The sequence below is a fragment of the Lissotriton vulgaris genome, chromosome 4_1 (assembly GCF_964263255.1).
Source record: "Lissotriton vulgaris chromosome 4_1, aLisVul1.2, whole genome shotgun sequence".
Taxonomy (NCBI): Eukaryota; Metazoa; Chordata; class Amphibia; order Caudata; family Salamandridae; genus Lissotriton; species Lissotriton vulgaris.
Genome location: NC_141691.1, coordinates 1765295522 through 1765317581, shown reverse-complemented (window position 1 = coordinate 1765317581; position 22060 = coordinate 1765295522). Strand labels below are relative to the sequence as shown.

Below are 22060 nucleotides of genomic sequence, written 5' to 3'. Positions count from 1 at the left end.
GGGCATGTAGCTCTATACATAGGGTTTTTTCAGGGTTGCTGGAGTGTTGGTCTTTCTCCAAGTTTGCGGAGGGGTCCGCAACCAGGGCTAGAATATTTGTAGTAGATCTAGTATTGACTGTTTCCTCGACAGAGTACGGCTAGCGGGTGTACCCAACCTGCCCTTCCTCGATACCCTCCTCCGGCCCGTCATCTATGGTTTCCACAATCGCTCCATAGTCGGAGTCCCTCCGGGACATTTTATCAAGATTAATAGTTACAGACAAATCAACCTTACAAAAGGGTCAATCCACTCCCTCTAGATTTGAAAATGGCTCGAATCGGTTTGATAAGGGTAGGTGAAACATAGCCCTGTTGAATGTGCTTCCTACATGTGGCCCCCCTCTGTAGGCATGGTGGTGATGTAAAGGTGGTCCTTGTCTCATACCAGGGTAGAAGTAGTGTAGATCTAGTGTTTGAATATCCCCCTCTTTGCCGAGCCTTGGTTCCCTGCGGATAAAATCGACCACCCAGGAATCTTTAAAACTCACAATGACAGTCGCCATCCAAGTCCTTAGTAGTCTTCCCTACCCAGTTTACCCTCCTCACGTTGAGAATCTCTGTGTTGGAAAAAGGGGGGGGGGGGGAGTGTTCTATTGGTATTTAGCCAGTAGATGACCTTATGCTTCAGATCCCTGTGTGTTTCCCTATTATCGCTTCCAATTCCGCGTACTCCTACCATAATGATTGTGTAGGGTAGTGCTTCCGGAGGAAGGTTTACACAGGGGACGCGTTGGTGTATGTGTTTGTTATTCGTGTCACCCGGTGTCTTAGGCAAGTTGGTTGCTGTTTGACCACGTGAATCAGGTTGGTTCTTGGGCATGGTACCTGCTTTAGTGGCTATCGTACTAGTAGGTCCCTTTGAATTGGGATCTAATGGTACTTTTGTGTGACATAGTTGTCACAGGACGAGTAACCAAGACCGCACTGGCATTAGGGTTCTTGTTTACATTTTTAGGATTTTGGGCTGTAGATTGAATTGCAGTATTTGGGTATGGGGTCTTTGGCTGTTTTAAGACCGTGGTAATGACGTCTAGTCTAGTTGTATTGCCAGTGACTAGTTTTTCTATGTGATCTAGTTTGGAGGTGAGTTGTTTCGTCCTTTCAATTAGAGGTAACATTAAGGACCTGACTAGCTTTTCCATTTTCTCCATTAGTCTCGCTTCACTATACCCTTGATTGGGTAGATGGGGATTAGCGTTAACTACTTGAGGTGAAGTAACAGGCGGTACAGGCTCACGAGGGACCCTTTGCACTTTTTTCCACCTTTTAGCTGGCGCCTTCTTTGGTGGAGTGATGCCTCTTTTTCTTTTACCAGGTGGATCGGTAATACTGGTGTTGCCAGTGACAGTAGTCTCTGGGGGGTCTTTATTTACATGCACGGGAATGGCAGGTGGGGAGGACAGCAATGCTGGTGAGTTAACTATACTGATACTATTGTTGGTGGTATGAGTATCGGTATTAGCATGTACAGAAGTAGCGGACCTGGGTAGCCGCGATGATGAAATAGATAAAGCAGGTGAGATGGATAATGCAGGGGAAGGAACGTGAGAGGCACGGGAGGTCAAACTAATGGGGGTGGAGTTCATTAGAGATCACGTCTCGGTGCCATCGTTTTCCTCTGGTGAGTGGCTAGACACTGGGCTCAAGGTAACTAGTGGAGTTGTGCTTGGTGCAGGTTCAGGTGTTACAGATGTTGCTATCTTGCCAAGCGAAGAGCGCTTCCCCGTTAAAAGATCCAGCGACAAACGCTTCTCCACTAATGCTATCTTTCTCTATGACCACCTTAGCCCGTGTCAGGAATTGGTCAATAGTGCCTGTTGCAACCCCCCAGTGGATGCGATGGTGACCTTACGGTCCTTCCTGAGTGTCCGTACCATAGTTCAGCAATAAAAGCTAAGATGATACACGTGACAGTTGGTTTATACGACAAGAGGGTGAATACCGGTATGTGCGGTCCTATGTCCAGTGACCGACTCGTCAGGGGGGTGGCCCAGCCTGGTCTCCTCTGGCCTCTGAGGGCCCGCCCTTTGCCCGGGCTTCGCCCGGTGTCCCGCTCGCGTCCCGCTCAGCCGGTGACACGCGCTTTAGTAGCGCGTCCGGGGGCGTGGTCGGGCGAAGGCAGCTCCTGCCGCGGTGTGGCTAGGAAAGCGTAGTCCTCCGCTCGGCGGCCACAGGTTGCAGGTGCGGCAGCGGGAGGACTACGAGGCAGCCCGGGGTTCTGTGTCCTCGCCGATATCCTTGGTGGCAGCCCTGATGACTTTTGTAAGTAGCGATATGCCCAAACAGGTTCAGTAAGAAAGAGACACCCGCTCAGCCGGTGACGCGCGCTTTAGTAGCGCGTCCGGGGGCGTGGTCGGGCGAAGGCGGCTCCTGCCGCGGTGTGGCTAGGGAAGCGGAGTCCTCTGCTCGGCGGCCGCAGGTTGCAGGTGCGGCGGCGGGAGGACTACGAGGCAGCCCGGGGTTCTGTGTCCTCGCCGATATCCTTGGTGGCAGCCCTGATGACTTTTGTAAGTAGCGATATGTCCAAACAGGTTCCGCAGGTTCAGTAAGAAAGAGAGATGCATTCATTTTATGGTTCTGCATGAGGCATACTTCTGTGATGATTTCTTCTATTTTTTTCATAATTATTTTATTTGAGAAGTATCTTTATGTACATTTTCATGCCAAGATTTATTAAAGTGTAGGCCATTGTTTCTTCAACACCTTTTACTGAAGATAGTCTTGTAGTTGTTTGAAATGTCAACATTCATCTACATCAGTTTTCTTATAGCAGGCTACACTTGCAGGTGTGGGGAATTTAACAAAATATTTACTTGTCCATGGGGCAGCTTGCTTCATAAATCTACTTGCAAAAACCACAATTGATGGACAGAATGCAGAACAATGTCATACATTCACCCCAATACAGAGATCTGGGCCCAAATCCATCGTTTTTTTGCACTACACACCACCCCAGTTCAGACATGGCCATATGCAAATCAGTCTGACCCTGTGCCTCGTGGGAACAGTCCAGCCCGAACTGCCAAGCCATGTCTTCCCTAGACCGGAAACAAGCTTCCGAGGACCGGTTTCTGGCATTCCAGCCGTCTTCAGCCCGGCTAGCTTGAATCCAGTGGTGTGGAGTGCATGGGACTCAAGTCCCATGCACTCCACACCACTGGATTCAAGTGGGAGCGAGCAGCGGCGCTCACAGTGCCATTTGTTGTGGGTCATATTACAAAGGCCGCTTTTACTTTTGCAGCCACACTTGTCTTCCTTGCAGCACGCACGCACTACTCGCGGGACGCTGCAGCTGCATTCCATGGCGTTTTGCCTACAGGAGTGAGCAGCTATAGTGCCTCCTTGTTTCCTTTAGTTTAAGAATGCGTTTGAAGGTATGTGAGAATGTTGCCTTTCCTCTTCCCACTGTGTTAATCCTCATTTAACCAAACTCCTTCCTTTCCCTCATCTCGTTTACTTTCACCTATTTATTTATTTATTTGAGGTATTTGTAGAGCGCAGCATTCATCCCAAGGGATATCAAGGCGCTTAATGAGAAAGGGCTGCTGAGGTTTGGGCCGGGGGTTTATTATTTGGGGAAGAGATGAGTTTTGAGTTTTTGCCTGAATACAAGGAGGTTCGTGGTGTGTCTCAGATCCGCCGGTAGTTCATTCCAGCGTTTGGCCGCCAAATGCGAGAAGGCTCGTCCTCCTGTTCTTGTTTTGTAGATACGCCTGGGTTTTGCTAGGGCTGAATTAGTGGATCTTAAGTTTCGGTTGGGAATGTAAAATTCAATTTTCCCTTGCAGGATAGTAGGGCCTGTTTTATGGAGGGTTTTGTGCGCATGACAGAGTAGTTTGAATGTGGCACGCTGGCGCATCGGCAGCCAGTGGAGTTGTTTTAAGCATGCCGATGCTGAGTCCCTTTTGCCTTTGTTACATACCAGCTTGGCAGCCTGGTTTTGCAGGACCTGGAGGCGAGAGAACAACTGCTCGTTCATTCCTTCGAATAGAGCATTGCCGTAATCCAGGCGGCTAACTAGGAGGGCCTGTGTGATTGTGCCTAGCTCCTTCTCTTTTGCTTACCAACACTTAGCAGTCACCTTCTTTCTTGTAGAGTCAATCCCCTCTCTCCCTGCCCCCAGTGTACTCTTCTTCTTCCCCTGACTCCTCCTTGGTCTGTCTTCCTCTGTGTCCTCCTCCTCTACCCCGTTCTCTGACCCATTGGATTTGTGGTATCCACCCTCGATTCCTACTCTGCCTGCAGTGAAAGCGGTTCAGCTCCGATCTCGCAGGTCTCCGGGCTACCTCTTCCTCCTCCCTGACCCCAGCGGTGCAGCAGTGACTGTGCAGGAGCCTAGCGTTTTGGAGCCGGACAACATAGCCCTCTCTTCTATTCCTGGAGATCTGTGTGTACCGCTTCATGGGCCTCCAGCATAGAGGAGACAGAGAGTCGGCCTACTGCCCTCGCTATGGCCGCCCTCGCCACTTGTACCCGCTTCATCGAAGATTACCAGCTGTACCAGAAGCTGGGCAATTAAGAACATGTCGCTTCCCTCCATTGCCTCACTCGTCGCCGGTTTCTAGCGAAGTAACATATTTGCAGCCTTCCACAAGTAGAAGTGTCCTTCTTCTATCTGAACATCCCTCAGTTTATTTATTTTATTTATTTTGAAGGTTTTATAGAGCGTGAACAAGATCCTTACGGATATCTGAGCGCTTTACAGTGATCAAAGCTGGTTATACATAATGAATAGCATGACACATCATACATGCAGCAACACGAGGGAAAGAACAAGCATGGGATACAAACACGAACTCACAGGAAAAGTCACAAGTCAGAGCAGCATGGGACGGGCCGGGACAATGGGCGCAGACACCCGGCGGCGAAGCCTGGGCACCCGAAGCTGAGGTGTGCAGCGAACAGATCCACCTCTGGTTGTCCCCACTCAGCCACCATATCCGTACATGATCACCACCCTTGGCCCGGCCATCACTCCTGCACATGACAGAGTACTGCTCCCCCCGAGCTGGACATAGAGTACGGCAGAGAGTGCAGTGTTGCAGAGCAGAATGTCAAGTACAGTGGTGTATAGTAGAGTGGCATAGATTGCATTGGCGTGGAGTGTAATACAGTTGAGTGGTGCAGAGTGCAGTGGCATAGAGTGCAGTGGCAAAGAGTTTCAGTGTGTCAGAGCAGAATGTTGTAGTGCAGTGATATATAGTAGAGTGGCGTAGAGTGCATTGGCGTGAAGTGGAGTAGACTATGGTGGCATAGAGTATAATGCCATTGAGTCCATTTTGATTAGAGTGCAGTGACGTACAGTGTTGGAGAGTAGAGTATAGTGGCACAGAACAGAGTGGTGCAGAGTAGAGTGCCATGGCATAGAGCAGAGTATTTCAGAGTAGAGATGAGTGTAGTGGTACATGGTAGAGTACAGTGATATAAAGTGGATTGGCATAACTCTTAGCTGACCTCAGAGCTGCCTTGAATATTGCTGCCTTTTCATGCCGCTATTTCAGTTCATTATCTTTAGGCAGTCTAAAAGATCTTGTGTTTATTTTTCTTAACTTCTTTCCGATTGCCTTGATCCCACCCTATCTCATCCCCTCCCATAGACTCTTACCCCCAGTTTTGCTTAATTAGTTTAATTCAGGAGAGGATCAGGGGCAAATTGTATTCACAGGCTGTTCATTGCTTCGGGGTATTCAGGCAGGACGTGACGTGAGCATTAAAGAGCCCCCCATAACATCACCAATTGGGGGGGATGGCGAAGGATCGAGGAGGTGGACCAAGAGGGGTGACAAATGGATTTTTTCCTGGGCCGTTCTCTGTGAATATACAGGCCCAAGTCCTATCATTCCAAGTAATCCTCGCAAAAGAGAATCTCCAGCCAAATAGAACACACATCTACAAACTCGAGGTGACCCCCCTCACCTCACAGCCTATGGTAACCATCTCCAAGTGGAGGAAGACCTCTCCTGTCTCACAAAAATCAATCAGATGTCACTAGAGTCAAAGAGGACTCCCACCAAGTCAGTATTACTTGTAGCCATGGAACAACTTATTTTGCACCCCTTTACGTGGAGCAGTGTTTCCCTGGGCACAGAGTTCTGCCGTTGCCATACCCCTATTCCCAGCTGCTGACCATCAGTTGAGGACTGTTGCTGTCTTGAAACCCAGTGAGTATCATCCCCTCCTGAAAGATGAGGTGGATCAAGTCTTACCCCAAATCGAGGGGAACAGTACTACTATCTCTTAACATTAGTTGAGAAGCAGCCCCAGCCTCCTCCTATAGCAAGCCAAGGAGGAGCGAGCATATCCCCTCCATCTTCTCTTTCTTAAACAGTTTGTATGCTCTGCGTCAGTAGCCTACCACCATGCCCCCAGTATTAGGCTGGCCTGCTCCAGCAACCTTCCATTCTCCTGCTCCCATTTCATTGCGCGCTCATAACTATACTCCACCACTCTTTGCCCACAAACGTTTGTCATTCCTCATCCCACAGTTTCACCTACATATGTGGCATTGCATAACCCCCTTCCCTGTGTCCCAGCCTTACCTAACACCTAGGTTCATCTCTTAACCCTAATTGGCCTGGTCTCATCCGATTTCTCCCTGCCCCCCCCCCCCCTCCAAAAAAAATTCCAACCTGCGTTTGTAAAACCCTACCCAACCCAGGTTAAGCCTGCACTAGCCTATTCGAACTATACTAGCCTAGCATGGCCTGGCCTAAATAGTCTTTCCTGGGCCGTACCTCATATTTTCCTTGGCTCTTTGGTTTTATTTGCAATTCATCCCTAGCCTAGCCTGACCTCACCTACTTTACTTCCTCCCATGGCTCAGCCTCTCATTAACAGTTGCCTTTGCTTATATGATACTTTATTAATTCTTAGCATTGCATCTTTTACATTCCAAAAGGGTGCTACCGGAGGCAGATTTGGTTGTGGCTAGAGGGATTCAGTTTTCCCAGAAAATCAGTTCCGAAGAGTTGACTTTTATGTTTTACCCCTGAAACCAAGCCTTCCTCTATTTCCTATAGATACGAGAGGAAAATATTCACAGCTTGGCCTAGACTTAGCCTACCCATTTCCTGCCTACCCTCAGTTTAACATGCCTAACATTTTCTCTTAATCCTAAAGCCATTTTAAATGTGCCAGTGGGGTTTAAACTTTGTTAGGTCTTGCTTGACTGAGCAAATGTCTGTGCAGCTTATTGATACAAATTCTTTAAAATTTAAAGTGAACTCTGACTCCAAGAGGAGTATTTCTCACTCATGCCATTGGCTGTCTGGTGTACCATTCTGCTACATTTGGAGTGCCTGCAATGAAAGGCAGCTAAAAAAAATGAACTTAACTTCCACATTTTACATTCTCAATTTCATAGATTCACTGTGTACAGATTCTTTTTAAGTTGAAGCCTTGGGGACGTTATATTAGCTGACGTAAGAATGTCTTCTGCCCGTTGCTTGCCTTTGGCTTTGTAACTCGTATTCGCATACTTTCTATTTGCTGACTTTATTTTTTCTAAGCTGTCCAGCATGTTTTCTTGTGTGGAACATAGCCTGTTTATTGTATTGTTCCACAAAGCTCGCTTTCTGTAAACAGGCCTTTAACTTTTTGTATTGTCTTATTTGCTGGGCATTCAAAGACAAGGTCAAATATCGTGCTCTTTCTTCCGAGGTAGTTTGGTGTTCACATTTTTCTCCCTCTCGTCAAAGTGAGAGGAGTTATCTGACAATCTGGGGGTTCTGAATGTAAAGGCTTTTTTCTTGCGCACAACATTTAAATGTCTACATGAACTGTGCTAATATTTCAGAATATAGCAGATTAAGGAAAGCACAAATGAAGCACTTTTTTGTAATTCTGATTGTGCGCTGTGTACTCTTATCGATAAAACTGTATGTCTGTGAGAACGTAATGGTCATTTCAATTGAAAATGTGTTGTCTGTAATGGCAGAGCACTACCATACCACTCATAGTTCTCTGTATGCAAGTCTGCTCTGGGCCCCTCTGCCACTGCTTGCAGTGCGCCACTCTTCCCCACCATTCTACTTTCCACTAACTGAGCTATGCCGAACAGCAGGCATGATGGTGTACAACATGGCTAAAGCAAATTGGAAAGGCCAGTAACTCTTGCATACTCAAGAACCATGCTCGTGTGTGCTTTTTTAATAACCACAGTAGGCTTATTGTACTTGGTTTAGTAAGGACTCAGAATGCAAGCCAGATATATTGGCTTTGCCAGTGCTTGTTCACGCTGCCTCTACTGTCATTTTATTAATTCCAATATCACCCCAGTTTTCACCTTGATCCCCTTTGATCTTCATATTGTCTCTTTATTATTATGGCTGTGCCAACTCCTGCATATCTGCTGTTGTCACTCCCTTCCTCAGCCCTACTGTGTCCCAAACCATTTTGTATTCTTCTTTAACATTGTACTCTAGCCCCCCCCACAGCAGACCCCTCTGAACTTAAAAACTACGACCCATTTCCCTCCTCCCATTCCCGGCCAAAGTCATCGAGAAAGCTGTCAACAGCCAGCTCGCCACCTTCCTTGAATCCAACAACTTCCTTGATCCTTCTCAATCCGGGTTTCGAGCCAAACACAGCACCGAAACCGCCCTCATTGCAGCGACCGACGACATTCGAACACTCCTGGACAACGGAGAAACAGTGGCCCTCATCCTACTCGACCTATCCTCTGCGTTCGACACAGTCTGCCACAGCACCCTTATACATCACCTCAACAACATCGGCATACAAGGAAAAGCCTTGGACTGGATCATCTCATTCCTCGCTGGGAGAACTCAGAGTCCGACTTCCCCCATTCTACTCAGAGTCCACCGAAGTCATCTGCGTCGTACCTCAAGGATCCTCACTCAGTCCCACCCTCTTCAACGTCTACATGAGTCCTCTCGCCTCCATCGCGCATCAACACAACCTCAACATCATCTCTTACGCCGACGACACCCAGTTAATCCTTTCCCTCACCAAAGACCCCAACACCGCCAAAACCAATCTTCACGAAGGCATGAAAGAAGTAGCCGAATGGATGAAACATAGCCGCCTAAAACTCAACTCGGACAAAACTGAGGTGCTCATCCTAGGATCTTCCCCCTCAGCTTGGGACGACTCTTGGTGGCCTTCCGCTCTGGGCACAGCACCCACACCCACAGACCATGCACTTAACCTCGGCTTCATCCTAGACTCCTCTCTCTCGATGTCCAGACATGTCAACGCAGTCTCGTCCTCCTGCTTCAACGTACTTCGCATTCTCAAAAAGATCTTCCGCTGGATCCCCCTCGAAACAAGAAAGACTGTCACCCACGCACTGGTCACGAGTCAACTGGATTATGGTAACACACTATACGTCGGAATCGCAGCAAAATTACAGAAAACTCCAGCGCATCCAAAACGCGTCAGCGAGACTCATATTAGACATCCCTCGCCAAGATCACATCACCGGACATCTAAAAGACCTCCACTGGCTTCCCGTCAACAAAAGAATTACTTTCCGCCTTCTCACCCACGCACACAAAGCCCTCTACAATCTAGGACCCGAATGCCTCAACACTCGACTGTCCTTCTACAAACCCACCCGCCAACTAAGATCGTCCAATCAAGCCCTCGCCGCAGTCCCGCTCATCCGAAAATCCACCATGGGTGGCAGATCCTTCTCCTTCCTGGCTGCCAAGACCTGGCACTCACTCCCCACCCACCTCCGCCTTACTCAGAACCACATCTCCTTCAGAAAAGAACTTAAAACCTGGCTATTCGACAAATAATGAACCCCTTCCCCTAGCGCCTTGAGACCTTCTGGGTGAGTAGTGCGCTATACAAATGCCCGAACTTGAACTTTAACTATAGGTTTACTTTTTCATTCCATTTTATTATAATATGCTACTAATTATCCACATAGAGCAGGGACTAGACCTATATGTTTGTACTATTGCATCTACTTGATGGATAATAAGGTCACACTTAACTTGGGGCAGGTTGAAGGTATACTGCTTCCCAATTGTAGCAACCTTTCAGAGACAGGCTAGTGAGGGACTTAATCCAATTTAAGTTGCTAGTGCTTGACAGCGAGTACGCGTAGTCCTGCATTAACAAATACTTTACCACAGAGCCCAGAGACACAGGGTTTCCTTCCACCTGCACGTTTAGGTACAGGCACAAATTCCATTTTTACATCAAAAACTCAAAATGTGCATGCAGTAGGAAAGCCACTTTTATAGCTTAAGTTCCCAAAGAATGAATCCGTAGTTGCCCTTGTGAAAAAAGGTCTTGCATGTCTGAGACAATATGGTACTCTTTGCTACCACATTTTGAAAATGTTGTTGAATAGTGTTGTGGGTGTCAAATAAATCACAGGAATCAAAGAAATAGTTGGTTGGTGAGTTTATTCTCAGAGCAACGAGCCACTGCACCATACACTGGCACAGAGAAACACCAACTGGCAATTTACAGAACTAGAACATATTGAGCCCCATGACAACAGGGAAGTTCCAGAGCAGGAACCTAATAAACACTAGCAAATACAACAAATAGCAACGCTGGGATGTGAACCTGAAAAACTACTGCTTCATTATATGAAGTGTGAACAATAGTGTTCCCAGATGGTTCAGCAAATAATTCAGCAAAAAACCTTTTTACATTTTCCGTTGGATTTTTATGAATATCAAAAAGTCTACACTAATATTAAGAAAACTACTACTGTTAAGTAAACAGCTTAAGATTGCTGGTGATGGCTCTCGAATGAACTTAGACTGTACCCTTACTCTTAACTCTGCTTATTTGACCATATGTCTGTGTACAGCTTAGTTGAAACATACTTTTTGTGACATCTTTAATTATATCCCTTTTTCAAATTTAAGTCCATGTTCTTAACTCTAATAACTGCAATTTGTTTAATGTCCTGCCTGGTCTTTGTTAGCTTTTCCAGATTGTACTTTTTACTCTTACCATTAAGTGGCATATTGAAGGGTTTTTGACATCTATAGAAAAGACATCTTGACAAATGCTTATCTTAAATGTTTGTTTTTATTTTTGTAGGTTAAGGGAAGTTTCGGAGAAACTGAACAAATATAACGTTAGCAGGTAAGCTTTTAACACATTTTTGTTACAATATTCCTTTTAATCAGTATAGAACACAGGCTAGACCTATTTTTCTCACTTTTGGTTATTTTTGTTTAAAAACTACCACACGTACAGTTACATCAGGGCGCCACAGTATTTTAATTTTTAATGTTTGACATTTAGTTTATTAATTTGTAGTTAACTTCATTATAGGAGTTATAAGTCTCCTGCTAGATGCTAAAAGGTATTATGAGTCCACATGAGGCTTTGACATTTGCTATGATGTTAAAGGTTATTTTTTTCTGTTTATTTTTTTTCTTCGGGATGAGTGGCTGCATTAAGTGACCATTAAGTGTTTTTTTTGTTGGTATCCTTTACATTTGTCTGTCGTTTTGAAGTTCGTTGTCCATCTTCACACAGGGTTTTCTTTCTGTAATTCGACGTGAAATGATGGACTTCAAATATATTATTTGGTCTGGTGACAGTATTTGAAGCTTGTTTTAGGTCAGGGGTTCCCAACCTTTTCTATGCCCTGCACCCCATGGAAATGTGTTAATAATGTTTGCACTCCCTACAAACTCCATGCATAAAATGCCAATATAATTTGAGCAATTAGAAACAACTGTAAACAGTATACTCAGTCCCAATTGTGAACATAAAATTCAATTACTTCTTTGTTCTTGCTTCTCGTTCATGATTTTAGCAAAACGTGGAATTTCTTGCGGATTTCGATCCGCAGGTCTGTCTGCCTGTGGATTCAGGCGACCTCTAGATTTTGTATTGATTTGAAAGAAGAGAACTTAATCCAGATTTACACAAGCATGTTGTTGCAAATGAAATTATTACACAGTGCTTTTCCACCAAGTCTTGGGAACATATCCAGTGCTGAACACCAAAACTCCTCCAAAAAGTATTACTTGCAAATTGCATTTCAAGAGCTTGTTTTGTCCGCAAATCAATAAGATCTTCCGTCAGCTCTTCATCATCTGACATCTGTGGCAAATTATAGGAATATGGATTCATGATCCATTCTTCTCAAATTTTCCGGTCTCCATTGGCAAAATACCCATCAAACGATTATGGCAGCATTTCCAAATGAGTCCGTTTCTTCACTCACAGTAGGAGTTCTGAGTCCAACATAACAAGTCCTGTTTTCAGTGCAGGAAAACTTAGGAGAATCCCTCTTTCAATACTTTGACTCCAAAGAGTTAACTTTTCTTTGAAGGAATTAAACTTTTCGAAAGCCTTCAATATGTTTATCCCTTTTTCGTAAAGAAAAACACTTGTACGAGTGACAATGTCAGCTAGCATTTGGGCGAATTTCTGATATTCCAATGCCCCAACCAGATCTCCTGGACTCTCCAGAAAAACTTTGATTTCTTCCCGCAGGTCAAATCTTGTCCTCATGACAACCAACAGACATCTGTGTGGAAAAGCAAATTTGAATGCTCACTTCCTTGATGTTCAAAAAGTGATTTGAAGATGTGATGTTTCAAATTACATCCCCTGTTCCAGTTGTTGATCACACAAGTATCAAGGACTTTCTTCAAATTTGGAGGCAATGTTTTTGATGCCAAAGCATGTTGATGAAGAAAACAATGGGAAACTTGCAAGTCTAGAATCCCCTTTTTCATCAATGCAGCAAAGCCAGATTTATTTCCAAGCATTGCAGGTGCCCAGTCAGTGCACACAGAACGAATGACTTTTATATCTAAATCATGTTTGGCAAATAAGCCGGTCACCAGCTGCATCACATACTTTGCAGTTGTTTTCAGATCTTTACTAAACAGGAAATCTTCCTTCATAGCATTATCATTGATATAACTCACTAATGTCATGAATTACCTACAACTGGAGACATCAGTTGATTCATCCAACTAAATAGTGATTTCTGACATCTTAGATAACTTGGTCCAAAATATCTTCACTCAAATCACCAATTCAGTTGTGAATGACCTTATTTGATAGGGGCACTAGTTAGGTTTTCTCGCTTCTTTGACTAGTACACTTGTTAGCAGTGTACATGGCTTGATGAGATCTAATGCAATTGTATAAGGCTTCTTGGATTTGGTAACCTTATATGCCACTTGGTATGAACCGAGACGTAGTAGCTGTTCAACAGAAATGAAACCCAATTTTGGAAGAGTTCCTCCTAAATCAAAACAAACTCTTGTGATTTTCAATGACCCAACATCATGTCCTTTAACATCCGCTCCGCCATGCTTGTTCTTGAAATGCTTTTGAAGCTTGGATATCTTCAGATCTGAGGTGGAAAACCCAACGCTACAAAGAATGCACTGGAGTTTCATTTTTGCAAGTCAGTTGCGCAAGAGAAACCAAAGTGTACATCGTCATCGTTCCATTTCCTTCTTTTTGACATGATGAAGTGTTAATCTGCGAAACAAAGAGTAAAATATGAGCTAATTTAACTTTTCATTGGGCCTATTTTGAAACCTTTTACTGGGCAATGTTTCTATAAAAATGTCAAAATGTCACGGCACTCCAACCCCCCAAAAATAAGATGACCTACAGATGCCGGCACACTGCAAGACACAGGTTGCACCATAATAGTCGGACAACAGGCCTCACTCTTAGAAGTCCAAATGCTTAATAAATCAGTTTATTAAAACGTTTTCGACATTCTAACACGTCAAATGTGTTCAATACATGTACCCAACAATCATGCAAGTCAGCCGTTGATCAGTTATGCAAATTATTTGATCATAGTTAGTTCAACAATTTATAATGTATTCATTCTTGTAAGAAATCAGTATTTACATTTTGAAATAAATAATGAAAATAATGGAAAACATATTGCAATTAGTATTTCATTTTCAGCTTTACCATGAGAATAAGATTTTGAGTTTAAAGTTTTTGTGGAATAGAGCTTATAATTGCAGTGATTTATTTTTAAATACATACTGAAAAAAGCTTCACAAAAAACCCCCCACACAGACTGCAATGACAATCCACAAATTTGAGATGCGGCACGAGATGGGGAGGATCACTGTCATGGCCACGGCATGCTCGTGTGTGTTAGTGACAGCGCTGTGCGAGCAACCCTAGTGGCAGATGGACGTAGCTGCGCCCATTCCTATTATGCATACAGGACATATTTTCCCTCTTTGTCGCACCCCCTGAAATGCCATCTTGCATCCCTGGTTGGGAACCCCTGTTTTAGGTATTGTGAAAAATACAACACATGCAGGCGTTTGTAAACAAACACATAATTTAGCGAATCTAAATTATAAACAAGACTGCAATTTGTTTTACTAAATACACATGTACTGAACATATCATAGCATATATTTATATAAAACAAATGAGGAAAAAGGAGGGTTGGGTTTTCAACTGACTCTTTGATGTCAGTTAAGTCTAAAAGACTAGTATTTGTGAAAATTGCCAGCTTGGGAGATGAAACAAATGAGATTTTCTTATGTTTGCTGTTCATGTGTTTTTACTACAATGCTCGTAGTTTTTTTTTGTTTCTTTTTTTTGGGGGGGTTCAAAACACTGCTTTATCGAATAATAGGAATCACAATACACAGCTTTGTACGCCTACAACCCGGAGGCCGGCAGCATAGAAAGGTAGTCATAACACAGCCTTGTGACCGGCATCCCTGAGGCCCGGCGGCATAGCATATCCAAGCTGAAGGATGAAAAACACTGCCGGTGTAGTAGGGCAATGAAGGATAAACAGCAGCAGAAGAGGTTTTTTTCGTTTTTTTTCTTTTTGGTCCTTTTCTAGAGTTATTCATACCCGTAACAGTAAACAGAAACCCCCAACTGTACAGAAACTAAGAGGCAATTCACGTCAGGTCAGAAAGAAAATAGTAATACGCTGGTGTGGCAACCCAGGCAGGCAGAGGTGGGCATGGTGCTACAGTCTCGTCATATCAAATCCAACGACTACCCATCAGTCCTAGAAGGAGCAATGCATGTGGTATTATGAAGTAGTAAGTAGTAGAAGGAATAACGGTGTGTGTAAAACATAGCGTATGGAACCCCAGAGTGGCCATTGGGGGGAGGAGAGGGGGGGCAGGCAAGTGGAAGGAGAGAGATCCACAACGGTGGGGGCCGGGAAGTAGGCCTAGTCGGCATGTTGAGAGGGGAGGAGGCTCCGGCAGGGACTACCCAGTAGGTGCTACGAACACATGGAGGGGATCAGTGGTCAGGTCCGGAGCTCAGACCAGGATTTTAAACAGTAGCAAGGGGGTCTGCAGGCGGATCAGCGTCATCTGAGCATGCAAGCAAATAGCTCACCAGCGGACCCCAGATGTCGCTAGGCCTACTCGAGATGGGCAGTAACTCAGCGAATGTATTATGTTGATCTTGACAGTAGGTCAGGTCTGCCAGCCATTCCTTGAATTTAGGCGCTCTGCCACGACCCAGCCACCCGCCTTCTGGCCAAGAGCAGTGCAATATCGACAAATTTTCGGCAAGATCTAGGGACCTGCAGGGTGTACCCAAGGAGCGTCACCAATGGATTAACGGGCACCGCCTCTCCCGTCATCTCAGTGAGGGCCTCTGTTACCTGTCGCCAGTAGTACTCAACCTGGGGGCATCCCCATGCCAAATGCAGAAAGTCCGCATGTTCAGCGCGACACAGTGGCGTCACTAGGGTTGGTGTCACCCGGTGCGGGTAACTCATGGTGTCATCCCCTCACGACTTACCGCATTGAAGCACACAGGGACATCCTCAGGTTTCATTAACTAAAACAAATTAAACTGTTGGGCAGGGGAGCATATTGCCTGCACCGGAACTCCCAAGGCATTATGCTAAATGCAGTCCTCAATAGTGTTGATACTCACTATCTCTCAAGCGTTTGCCGCCTAGTGTTGGTATAGCCAGTGCTGCATATTCTTGAACATGTGTTTCATGCTTAGTTGGTATTCCTCCAGTTTGGTTGTGCTTGACAGGCTGCTTCCCAACAGGAATTTCCTTCACCTCACAGTCAAGCAGTGTGTGCTCGATAAAGGACGTAGGTCAGTGGCAAGCACTTTTATATGATGATATATACTCAGGGCCTCATTTATGAAAACAGTTGCATCGCTGGGTGAAAACAGCGATGCAACAGTTTTCACTGTGCCCTCCGTGCAACACAGCGGATGCACCATATTAAATGTACACCGCTCCACATCGCAGGGAGTTACAAATATGTCAGTATTACTGACATATTTGTAGGTGCAAATGTGACGCATTGCTGGGGTGTGTATGAAAACAGACACAATTCTTGCAATGTGTCCTTTCACATGGGGGAAGCCCCCTGTGAAAGGGCATGTGTCAGTCTTATGCCTGCTGTGAGGCAGGCATAAGAAATTGACGCAGTAGTGTCCTAGAAGTGTTGCAGTGAAAATCCATAGATTTCACAGCACCACTTTTACAACCCTTTATTGCGGGGGGAATGCCCACTCTGCATACATTATACCTGACTCAGGTATAATGTAATGCAGGCCTTTGCAAAGTGACGCATCTGCTTAGATGCATCACTTTGTAAATGTGGCGCATTTTGTACGCTGCAGCAGTGTCACAAACTGTGGTGCAACAGCAGCATAAAAAGTGTCACAGGCCTTTGTAAATAGGGCCCTCAGTTGTCAGCATGTCACATACTATCCTATTATGCTGGACATACAATACCATCAAATATCCTTGCAAGCCCTTGTTAGGAAAGAGTATGCACCCTAATTTACAACAGTAATTCAAAAACCTAGTTAATAATTTAATAATCTGAATCGGTTTCACTATCTCTGATTCAATTAAATGTAACATCCCAATGATACTGAGAATGTACTAAAATGTTTTATGGTGATTTCCCATTGAGTTAAGAAATAGTGTCTGGGCGCACCAAATGGCTTACTCTGTTGAAATATTAAATGGGATTGGCCTAAACTCAAAGAAGCAGAATAAATATAATATTCTGTGGTACACACCTCCACCCTGCCCACTAAACATTACATGTAATGAGTGCACAACAGTGCATACACCAGGCAACAGCAGCAGTGGAAACTTACATCACACCTACTGAAAAGACACAGCACAGCCAGGAGCAGTGGACGCTTCCCTCATATCCAAAGAAAGGTACAGAATTATAGCTTACGTGCATCCTTTCCACAAAACACAACACAGAGCAGGTACAGAGAAGTAGCTGTGCATTATGGGCTCAGACACAAAACAGGCAGAGGAAAAGCAGCAGCAAAGCAAGCTAACCTCACAGAGCGAACAGGTGGAACACAACAAGAAGCTAGACAAACATGGGGATACTGGTCTCCTCTGGTCGGCTGGTCTGGTTGTAAAGAAGGTACCCAACTTGTCATTACAGATTGTGTCATGGCTCTCTAGCCCTTAGCTGGTATCAGCAGTACCCCAGCAAGTTCTCACAAACCATCAACTGGGCACCATAAACACTCAGCTAACACAAAGAGTTCACAAGCTATACTTCAGCCAACTAAATGCTAGCTCTCATCCACCCTAAGAAGCCCCGTGCTTGTCCTGAGGCCCCATCAGCCTACCCTTCAACTCTCATCACAAACTCTCAGCTGGTTGTTACATTTCCGAGTGTTTATCAGCACCCTTAGTTGATACTCAGACAGTGTTCAAGCCCACTCTACCATGGCTCATTACACAGATCCATCTACTCTGTCTCCATCTTCTCACAGACCCTGTCACCACGGTCTCAGACCATCATTTTTCACTCTCTACTGACAACAGACGACCCAAAGAGACCCTTAGCAGGCCTCCGTCAACCCCTAACTAACTCTTGGAAGCCCTTGCTGGCTCTCACATTTAATTCCAGCTTTGTAAAAAGCAATGCATCACCCTTAAGGGTATCCAAATGCTTTGGGTCATTGCCTAGACTAGCTTTGGGTCATTGCCGTCTGCCTAGATATACACAGTCCCGCTCCCTTCGTTCAAATGATCAGGTGCTACTGAGTGTGCCGCGAGTCAAAAGGGCCAGATTGGGTGGCCGGACCTTTTCAGCCAACGTGACCCGTCTCTGGAATTCCCTACCTCCTGAGCTGCGAAAGGCCCAATCAGAAACAAGTTTCAGGAGACAGCTTAAGTCGTGGCTGTTCTCGGAGCATCTATAAGTTGCAGACTCCCAGCTAGCTTTCTTGTCGAGCCCTCACAGCGCCGGGACGCCTCCTAGTTGAGGCAGCTGTTCGCGCTTTATAAATACTAGTATTATTATTATTGCGGAGATTAAGTGGGCTATTGCCCACAATCACATGATGCTGAGCCGAGCTGCCGCAGGCATTGGGTATCGAGCCACAAGCCACTCTGTCTGGAGTCAGCCGCTCTGGCCGCTGCGACACACCTCTCCCAATTTAACCCACCCCTACTTTGAGCAAGATTTAACTGACCTTTAGCCCTATTGTACCAGTCTCCAAAGCCTCTGAGGGTCCCCCACCTGTGTTTGAAGCCCATCACACAGTCAGAAAGATCACCTCAGCTTGCCTTCCCTTCCTCCCGGCTGACAGTCAGATATTTCCAAAGTACCTCTGCTAGCCTAGCCTTCAATTCCTCTCTTGATTCATAAAATAACCTTAGGCTTCTAAGCCCATAAAACACGCCCATTAGAACCCAGAGCCCCTCACTGCCCATGAAGACCCTTGTCAGTCTGCCCTCATCCACTCAGTCAATGTTGTCCCCAGGCACCTGTACTCCGTGTGCTGCAAGGCAATTCCCTACTCTGCAGCTCCTAATGTACCACTGTCACACTTGCTTAAGCCCTTTTCTTTTATTGGCCCCTTTACAACACTGTCAAAAGACATACTAATATTGGAACTAAACTGCAACGCTTTGGTAACCGATTACTTGTACACAATTACATAGATGCATGCATGTGTTGGGTGTGCTCGTAGTACATACACATATGTGCATACACATGCAACTTCACTTAAATGCATCTTGTGATAAGAGAATTGCAGTTTAGCAGCAATATTAAAGTTTATTCTGTACAGCACTGTTTTGCAGATTTCAGGTACAAATCGTAGTAAGATTGTTCAGTTGGTTAATGCAGCTGTTGCATATGGCCTTGTGCAAAAGGTAGATAACAAGATCCGACCCTGTAGAATAATTCCCTCTGCTGCAAAGATATGCCCTTGACCTGCTTATCATAAATCGGAATCTGCAATTGTAACAAACCAGATATTATGGGTGTCCTTTGGCTTGATGGTAATACTATGAAGTGAACAAATTATGCACCTTTTTATTGTGTTTTGAAAAAAGTAATTGTTAACTTATGTATCAATATTCATTTCCGATTTTCCGTACATAATAAAAGTAATATTATCTCAACTTCATGAGTTGTCCTTGCCTCTAACTAAGTCAAGATACGAAAATAACTTCTCCCTCTATTTGTTCTTGTGTCTCAGGACATACATTTCCATAGTTTGTTTTATCTCTTCATCATCACGCCAAGGCCTGGTACATCACATGGCCCTGCACGCTGCCGCCTGGTTATACTTAACCCTCTCCCAGTCATCACCGCTCCGACACAATTGCCAAAATGCGTTTCAGTTTGAAGGTTTCAGAGGCTGATATGACCTGACTTGCTCCCGATGTTATCCTTCAGACGTCCTTCCTGGGGTAGCAAAAAGTGACATCATCTACCCATCGACCCCGCAGAGGCGAGGTAGCCAGATTGGTGTCACCCCATGTGGTGGTGTCACCCGGTGCGGTTCGCACCCCCCCTAGTGACGCCACTGGCGCGACACCGCTCGCAGTGATCATCCTCCGCCAGGCCGAATCTGCGCTTCCTCGCCGGCGTGTAATACACCCTCTGCAGGAATTTATCATGTATAATTTTCAGTCTGCTACTGGCAGAGATGCGGGAGGTGAGCGCACAGCAATAGTGACTTTGCTCGTCAGTAATGTCAGTGGCCAATTCCGTAGTCCAGTGCGTACGGGCACTAGATTCCGGCGCTGGAGCTGCGTCCCGGAGCTGGCGGTAAAGGCCGGAGACCAGATGAGCCCCATCCTGCGAGCAGAGCATGAAATGAAGTGGAGTTAGAACTTCAGGTTCGTCGAGAGTCGGGCAGGATGTCCCTCATCCCTGCCCGCAGGCGTATGTAGTAAAAGAGCTCTAGTGGGGTGTGGCTCTGCGATGCAAAAAAGAGTTCTGCCGACTTAAAATGACCGGTAGAAAACAAGTCGCCCCAGCAGGTAATGCGAATCCTCGCACATAGGTTGCGGATACCCTGCTCCAACAGTAGGGTAAGATTAGGATGATAGGTGAGTGGCAGTTTGGGCGAGTAGAGCAGGGGACATGACAAGCTCTTGGTTATACGGCGCCACGCGTCCAATGTGCAAGAGACCGAGGTATTCGGTGTAGGTATGGATGTTTCGGGGCAGTGCAACAACCCATTAAGTGGGAGAGGATGCACTATCCAGTCTTCCACCGCGATGTGTGGCATGAAAGGCGTAGGAGCCATCCAGTGATAGGCAAAGTGTGCCTGCGTGCACTGATAATATGCCTCGAAATCGGGGACATCAAAACCCCCCCTGTCATAGGGGAGAGTGAGCGTGGACCATTTGAGCCGGGGACTCTTGCCACCCCAGAACAACCTGCGCAACTCAGTCTTCAGGGTTTTAAAGAAGTATGCGCCGGGGAAATAAGGAATATTGAGGAAGAAGTAAAGAAATCGGGGAAGGATAACCATTTTAATAAGGGACGCCCTTCCAGCCATGGAGAGCGGCAGGGTGATCCAGCGATCCACAGTAGCAGTCAGCCTGGTCATCGCCACCCCATAATTGGACCGTAAAGTCTCGTCCTTGTCCCGGGAGATGCGGATCCCCAGGTACCGGAGATCAGTCCTACACCACTCCAGGGGATAATCGAGAGGAAAGTCAGTGACCGCATCCGTTAGGGGGAAAAACTGCGACTTGGACCAGTTGATATGTACACCTGACAACCCGCCAAAAGCAACAAACTCCCTGAGTAAGGGATTAAGGTGCATCTCGGGGTGTTTAACGTACAACGTGATGTCGTCCGCGTATAGAGACACATCAATTTGACGTTGTAAGCACTGCACCGCTCCATCTCGGTGTAGTTGTCACAAGCGACAGGCAAGAGGTTCAACTGCTATGGCGAAAAGTAGGGGAGAGAGTGGACAACCTTGGCGTGTGCCCCTGGTGATTACAATGGGCTGTGACAGGCGGCCGTTAATTAACACCCTCGCCGTGGGGTTGGTATAAAGGAGGCGAACCCAGGATATGAACAGTTTGGGGAACCCTATGCAAGCCAACACCGAGAACAGGTAGGGCCATTCAACTGAGTCAAAGGCCTTAGACGCGTCGAGGAATACAGCCACAACAGGCATATCAGGATGAACTGTACGAAGCAGAGAGAACAGAGTGCGGAGATTGTGAGAGGTGGAACGGCCAGCCACGAAGCCCGACTGATCGGGCAACACAATCCTGGTCATCAGCAGCGACAAGCGAGTGGCCAGAATTTTAGGGAGTATTTTGACATCGCAGTTCAGGAGGGAGAGTGGGCGATAGGAATTGCAGGAGGTGGGCTCTTTGTCGTGCTTCAGAAGAGAGGTGATCACTACCTCGCGCATAGAGCAAGGGAGTACACCATCACAGAGCGACTCCGAGTAAACCTCGCGAAGAACAGGTGCCATGATGTCAATATAGGCTTTATAAAACTCGGCAGGAATGCCGTCAAGGCCCGGGGATTTGCCGTTCTTGAGGGACATAATGGCCTGACGGACTTCGTCCAACTCGAAGGGTGCCGCCAGAAACGCCCTATCCCCATCGCTGAGCCAGCAGAGCGCCACATCTCTCAAGTAGTCATCATAAGATGTGTCGGGCCCCGCAGTGGAAGTGTAGAGTGAGTGATAATGTGTGGTGAATATCGTGAGTATCTCATCTGTGTCCCTGACTGTAGAACCATGATAGTCTGTAAGTTAGAGTATGACATTTTGTGCGCGTGAAGGTTGTGTGAGTGTAGCGA

The 22060-nt window shown here is 46.0% G+C and overlaps 1 protein-coding gene across 18 annotated transcripts in view; it reads left to right on the top strand.

The window, feature by feature from the left end:
- The window catches only part of UBR5 (ubiquitin protein ligase E3 component n-recognin 5), a 2064863-nt gene that overhangs the window by 69462 nt on the left and 1973341 nt on the right, over nt 1-22060 (top strand). For all 18 annotated transcript variants that reach the window (XM_086966085.1, XM_086966077.1, XM_086966080.1 and 15 more), the window contains exon 2: nt 11076-11120. In XM_086966085.1, the coding sequence (XP_086822211.1) occupies nt 11076-11120 (45 nt within the window). The remainder of the gene's footprint in view (nt 1-11075; nt 11121-22060) is intronic.